The sequence below is a fragment of the Limulus polyphemus genome, unplaced genomic scaffold (genome assembly GCF_000517525.1).
Source record: "Limulus polyphemus unplaced genomic scaffold, Limulus_polyphemus-2.1.2 Scaffold2401, whole genome shotgun sequence".
Taxonomy (NCBI): domain Eukaryota; kingdom Metazoa; phylum Arthropoda; class Merostomata; order Xiphosura; family Limulidae; genus Limulus; species Limulus polyphemus.
Window position 1 is genome coordinate 82194 of NW_013668011.1, and position 7584 is coordinate 89777.

A 7584-nucleotide genomic window follows, 5' to 3' on the forward strand; every position below is an offset into this window, starting at 1 on the left:
AATATATCCTCCTTGTGTAAAAGACAGTAAATCATCCTTTAATGTATTTAATTCACTTTGAAATTTACTAATATTGTTGACTTTCCTGTAACTGTTGGAGACTTTCTTCCTGTTTCCTTTCTTGTTCTAGTTGCCTCGGCTGTAATCTCTTATCTTGTTTATTTTGCTGTTTGAGCTGCCCCTGTTGCAGGTTTTCTTGCCACTGCTGTTGTCTCTCTTCTTGTTTCCTTTCTTTTCCTCCAACAACTGCTGTAATCTCTCTTCTTGTTTATTTTCTCGTTCTCCTTGTTTCTTTTGCTGTTCTTGTATTGCTGCCATCAAATCTGCTAAGCTGAAGTTTGATTTGCCACTTCTCGTTTCCATTTTTTTTTCTTTTCCATCCCACTTCTGACACTAGTTTGTTACGTTTCTGGTCGTTTGTTAATTTCCTGTAAAATTTCTTTCCGAGAAACTTCAGTGATACAAGTCCTTTCTTAATTAAAATTCGTTTATTCTTTCTCAATACAACTTTGCAATACACAGAATTTCCACAGTAACTTTAACTTAAACATACGCTATAATTCACAACGATTCACGCATTTTACTTATGGTGCCTACAGCTCGCTTGACTCAGTTATTTATCTCTATATCTGTCTATCTGCCATCCAATTGATTATCTCGCTTTATTTGACGCGCTTATATACAAGAATAGAGGGCGTCTAGAATACCCTCGCCTCTTCATGAATGTTCTAGACATTTACCACGTGTTACCAGCGTCACGTGACCTCCGCTGTCGTAACAGTATATAAGCCTGGCAAAGAAAGCCAGCGATATAGAAAGATAATTGAGTCAAGCGAATAGTAGGCACGGTAAGTAATGTGTGTGAATCACTGTGATTTATAGCGTGTGTTATAAAAGTTGTTAAGTTAGAGTTACGTACTGACTGTGGAAATTACTGTGTATTAAAAGTTTATATAGAGGAAGAACAAACTGGGTTAATAAAGAAATAACTTGAATCGCCGAAGTTTCTAGGAAAAAAATTATACCGGAAATTAACAAACAAGCAGATACTTAACAATATAAATTATTTGGCAGTTACACAAAGAAAATATATTCGATGACGAGGAACCCACTTTGAGACTAATGATGCTTGGAGATGGCTTGAATGGGTAATGAAGAAACACTGATGATGACAAAACCTTGTGGAAACGTTGTACATTTGCAGTTATGTTGAACTTATATTAAAGGTTTTCTTCATTACCCATTGAAGCCGTCTCCAAGCATTAAAAGAAAATATATATAAATTACAAAACGGTCCCTTACTTTATAGCACGTGATCGTGGAGCTAACAGACCATAACAAACTAGTTCAGCTCCCAAGTACTGAGCTCGTATGAACTTTAAGTATAAACGTATCGTTTTCTGGTCTTTTCGTATGTAAACGTAGTGATAACCGGTTGATCATAAGTTCTTTACTCTTTAATAACAGTAAGCTTATCTGATAACATCGTGTAAGGAAACGGTTCGAACCTCTAACAACAATCTCAAAATGGCACTTTGTAACGTAGTTTATCATCAAATTCGTATGGTTTTAGGCAAAAAGGTTTGTATTATTTATAATAATGCTGACAATTCAGTAGCTGAAGAAGTTAAGGAATATGTATTCAGTAAATATTAAATTAATAACACCATATCGGCTTTATATTAATATTTTTATTGTTACTGCATGAAGATATTAATATAAAGTCGATTGTACTAAAAAAATTACTGGTCCTTTATGTTTGAATTGACATTTTGTTGCTATTATTGATGTACTCTTATTATAATTTACAGAAAGCTGGAACATTAATTTGGTAATAAAGGTTAGAACATATTTCTTTGGAAAGTTGCCTATATTAATTTACACTTGTTTTTGATGGATGTGCACTATTGCATATGCGTGGATATTTATAACTGTTCTTATTTCATGTATTGGTAAACTATGTATCTGAATAGCAAATAACTGATGTATTTGTTAATAATGTAATTGGAAAGCTTACTCGTTACAATTGTTTTCATGAAAGTTTATTAGTTAAAATGTTTGAAATAATGTTTTGAATTAGAATTACAGATATGAAGATTATTTAAATTTGCATGGTTGGCATAGTTTATGGTTTTAAGTTTATTATTGGTATTACAAGAAGAAGTATCACTAACACTAAGTAACAGTGAGATATCCAAATAATAATTTGGTTCAAAGTAATCATTATAAGTTTTGTTTTTCTGTTCTATTGATTTATGATACTTTTATTTCAAATTAATTTGTTCTACTGGATAGTCTTCAGTTTAGATGTGATCTGTATATTTAGTTTAATAGGGCCCTACTAACTATCACAAAGTAACTACAAAATAAACATTAAATATATGACACAAAATATATATAATTTGAGGAAATATACTTTATTGCCTTGCAGTGAAGTACTTTACAGTACATAAACTTTTTAGAATCAGAATAAGAAAAGATAACTTCACTAATGTTTATGTAGCTATGGCCAAAAATATTTGACTCTGTTACATATTTATTTGTTGTACTTTGTAACTTTTTATGATTAGTAGGACTGGTTTAATAATACTGACTTGGTATATATATATAAGTAAGTAAGATTACAAAGTATGTGAGCTGAGATAAAGTGTGAAATATTTTGAGTGTTGGTAATTTGTATGTTATTATATTATTATTTTTAGTCTAGTGTCACTGTAACATGTACAAGTTAAAAGTTTCAGGTATTTTTTCTTTTTAAAGTTTTTCTCAACTGTTTTTCATATTTTTATTTTTTAAGTCAATGTTAATTTTTTATAGTGCTGAGTTTTATTTACCAACTAGAAACCTATACATGTATGCAAAATATCTTCATTATTAGTAACAAATATTGCTGAATTTAGTGAAAGTTCTGAATTATGATGCAGTACATTTATTAAAATTTTGAGAAAAAATAGTTTAATTTTTTTCTATAGTTTTAAGTTTGTTTCAGAAATGTTTTTTAAGAATTGTTGGTAAATAGAACACTAATTTTTCATTCGGTTTTCAAGATTTATGATTTTTTTATTTCTGTTCAACTTGTTGTACTTAACTGTCCTCAGTAAGGTATGTTATGAAAATACACAGTACTTAAATAAAAACCATGTTGTTGTACATGTGTATACTTTTGTAAAGTACTTACTACATAAGTGCCACATCAACAATATATACACACGTTTAGCAAGCCTATGTTTAGGTAAAGAACAAAATACCATTATACATATTTGAATTCCTTTGTTAAATTTTCTGCATGTGTCTAAACCAGTTTGGAACAGAACATTGACCTATAATTACAAAGTAACTGGATCAGACTAGACAAATAATGGAGGACAGAACTTGTTCTGTTATGGGAAATTACTTTAACATAAAAACTTGTAGTCCCTTGAGTTAATAACTTTGAGGCTTGAATGTGCATATGTAAAATAAATTTACATTTAAGTTTGGATATGTGTTAAGAATTTTCCTTAAATACAGGTGCACGTGAGAAATTATGTTTCTATTTATTTGAATACATACATATTCATGTACAAAATGTCTGAATGACTTGGATTTAAGTACGTACTACTGTTTTGGATGTAAAACAATGATTTGTTGTGTGTATTGTATAAAACAATATTCCCAAATTGTCTAATATGTTTTTTATATTAGACTCATTATTTAAGGTAAAAGAAATTTTTTATCCTGAAAAAAGCAACAAGATTTTTCATTGTTTTCAGAGATACATCAATATGGAAAAAATAGGCTGGACATTATAATTTGTATACAAAACACACACATACTGTTAACAACTTGTACATGTGTTAAAACAACATTCGTCCTCATTAAATTTAACATTTTGTGAGACAGAATTTTATTTGTTTGTCCCTAAAGTAATTTAGTTTAGTGTTTTTTTTGTTTTAAGTTGTTTTACAGTTTCACATGTAGAGTGTGTATATGTACATACAGCCATGTTGTTTAAAAGTATCAAGTTTCAGGTCAAGTTTATCTTCCTTAGATATGTCCTCGCAATAACAGATTTGACCAAGTTATTTATCACAAAGTAATTCTGAGTAACTAACTTCATGAAAAGGTAATAGAGAGACTGGATACAATTGTACATAGATACAAGGAACAGTCTTTATTCAGCGTGTATTAATGCAGTGTGTGTACTTGCTTTTGGATGATGGACAGTTACATATACTGGAAGAGCTAGAACCAAATATCAAAACTGTTTTCTGCTTCTCAAAGGTCTGTTCTATATTGACTAAACCTTACATTATGTAGTTCTAATAGTAATGTCAAACCTATCCAGAACAACTGATGCTAATCTTGTGACTGGTCATTCCCATTTGAAAATATGGTAGTTTGTAACTACCATATCACCTGACTTACCACTGAAAGATATAGCTATCTACTTTCATACACAAGGTGCAACTTTATATCCATTTTTCCCAAAGGGCAAACTAAGTATTGTCTTCAAGGAATGACACACAACAATAGGTAACTATAGCAAAAATAACTTAATGCCTTTCTTGACCATGTGTTATATGAAACCTGCATATGCCAGAATAACTGACTAATTAAAAAAAAAAAATCCATGTTAATATAAGAAGGTAACCTGTGTAAAAGAAAGTGAACTACATGGTTTGGAAATATAAAAAATATTTAAAATAAACCAAAATCATTTCACTTTCATGAAAAATATATAACTATGATAACATTACTATAAATCAAGTATAAATCTTTGTATGTTAAATGTATTAAAGGAATTTATAAACCAAAATTGTTAGATGTGAGATGTGAATAATTGTTTACATATATATTCATGTATTTGTGTGTGTGTACTTTGAAAATTAGGTACAGAATTTGATTGACAGAAATATATTCAGAAACAAAGGCTATGACTTTGCTACATGTAATTGTAGGAAAAACTTTAACAAGTGATCTAGGAGGCAATAGCACCGAATGTATACATTAAATTATAATTTATTTCTTATTTTATTTGAATTTCAAATAGTAAACAGCTATTGGAACTTTGAATTTTATTTTTATAAAATAAACATACAGTCAAGGGAAGTTTCTATAAGCAGTTTAGATTATTTAATTCATTGTCTTGTTAAGCAATGAAATGTCTAAATATAAAATCAAATCTGAAATTTGTTGTGCATAAATATAATTATCAAAGATTGTTAAATACTCTGTTTTATTAAAGTTCACAATCTCATATAGCCTATTATACCAGAAACTAAGAATTTCAAAACAAAAGTAAACCCTAAAAATGTGTATTTAGAAATTAAAGTTGGTGACTTTTATTGAAAATATGCATATATTCAAGCAACTTTTAAAAGCCAATTTTTTATAATTCAAGTTTCGTAAGCCAATATGTGTTTTGATATAAGAATCTTAGCTTTCTTATTCATATGTATCATTTCACTCTCCAGGACTTTCATAAAAAAAGAGAGCAATTAAGCATTCTAGTGTTGCAACATTGTTCAATATCTTGAAATAAGGATTTAAACCACAGCAATATGTATTACCAAGTCTTGTAATCCTGAGTTAACTTTTTTCAATGTACACGTGTACAATATTATTCAGCTCAAAGGTAATGATATACATGTAAGGCTGTCCAGATTTACTTGAGTTTAAGGCTTTGTGAAAAGTCTTTGGGTGAAGGGTGATGATTTCCTTCAAAGGTTGCAGAAGTTCTGCATATGGAAGAACAAAAGCCTCAGAGGTTGTGGAGTTTGGAAGGTTGTTAAAATAAGGGGTTACTAGATGGTTGCTGGGAATAAAAATGAAAGTCTTAGAATCTCCATAACTCTTGCATTTAGGAAAAGGGGAAATAATGGTAGAAAAGGGGTTTGTAAATGTAGAAATGTGACCTACAGTAGTATCAGAGTTTGTGAATGGGGTGGGATTCTTGGGTTGTGTGTCAGGTTAAGAGCACAGGGAGAAGTTGCTAGAAACAGGAGTGGAAGCTGTAACTTCTGCATAATTGCGATGTTTAGAAGAATGGGCACATCGAGTTCTCGGAGAAGCAGTGATTGAAATGGGGTTTTGAAGTGTATTGGAAGTGTGGCGTACAGGGGTATGCTCTACGGATTGAGGGGGCTTTATTGGATTGGATATGGGAAATAGAGTGGATTGAAGGATATTTATGACTAGGAGTGTTTGGTGGATCTAGGTTGGATTGTTCAGTGGTTGTTTGTAGGTGAGGGAGAATATAGATAGCGATAAAGAATCATAAATTACAGGGTAGGGAAGTGAATCCTTTGAAGGAAAGGTGTAAACCATTCTTTGTTAAGAAATGTGTCTTGTTCTCAAGTTTAAAGTTGGTGTTGTAAAGGAAGGATGAATGTGAGTTATATTGGCAGAGGCATGTGTGAGGGCATTAAATTTGTTAATATTTTGGTTTAAAGAGTCAGTAGTACAGGCACGTTGTTATAGAGGTGAATCAGTATTTCTCTTAACATCACAGTAGATGATGCTAGAGAAACAAACACAAAGGTGAGTACAGTGAGTCAAAATATGTACTTGTAAGGATTGTAGGTCGTTAAAACAGTAATAAGCCATCATTCTATGTCGTTAGTTTTGACGTAAAGTATTAAGTATTTTACAGACTTTGGCACTAAAGTTAGTGTTCAAGAAATCAAGTAAGGTGGCTCCACTGATTGATTTCATTAAAATATGTTGATCTTTAACGTAAGAAATGTGTTAATGGAGGAATTTAATAACAGAGTCTCCAAAAATGGCAATGTAAGGTGAAAGAAGAGGTAACTTACCTTCAGTAAACCGGGGTCCGTGGTCCATGAGTGGAATATAAATTCTGATTCAGAGATTAGCACACAGGATCACGTACAAAAGTTGTAATGGTTTTCAAATGAGACCTAAAACTCGGGTGTTTATGAATAGTTTACTATTCTTCTTCAGGAGAATAAAGGGTTATGAACCTTAGTGTATTACCATGTATAAACTTTTCCATAAATTTTGTAAAACTTGCATGTAAACAAAATCTCAATGAAAGATTTCAAAAAATGTTTAATACATCGATAGTTTTTTACTGTGTTTAGAAACTATTCAATTTTTTTTGTGCAACTAATGTGTAAAAAAAAAATGTTTTTCAAATTTTCTTTCAAAATTGGGTGCACATTATATTCAGGCAAATATGGTAGATTATAAATAATTCACTGACACCATAAACTCTTGAAAAACAAAAACAGTTTTTATTTTATTTGCTGATCTTTTTGATTTTTGTTTATTCATTCATTATTTTTTCATTGTTTTCTTTTCATAGGAGGAGATGTTAAAACAAACTGTGGGGTTAACTTGTAAAATATTTGTGGTTAAGATCTTAATAAAGCTTGTTTGACACATGTGATTTTTATTCTTGCGTTATTTTTCATTGTGTAATTCATTATAAGGTCTCGGACACACTGTTCTATAATACAACACTGACATATATACATATATATGTGTGTGTGTGTGAAATAAAGAAACAAAATGATATCTGTTTTAAAATCATAAATAATATTGAACATTAAACTGGTACACAATTGTGTACCAGTTTAA

General features: G+C 30.5%; 1 protein-coding gene across 1 annotated transcript in view; it reads left to right on the forward strand.

The window, feature by feature from the left end:
- The first annotated feature begins 1284 nt into the window (after positions 1-1284).
- The window catches only part of LOC106466860 (serine hydroxymethyltransferase, mitochondrial-like), a 26287-nt gene continuing 19987 nt past the window's right edge, over positions 1285-7584 (forward strand). The window contains exon 1 of the mRNA XM_013927162.2: positions 1285-1581. Within this exon, the coding sequence (XP_013782616.1) occupies positions 1528-1581 (54 nt within the window). The 5' untranslated portion in view covers positions 1285-1527. The remainder of the gene's footprint in view (positions 1582-7584) is intronic.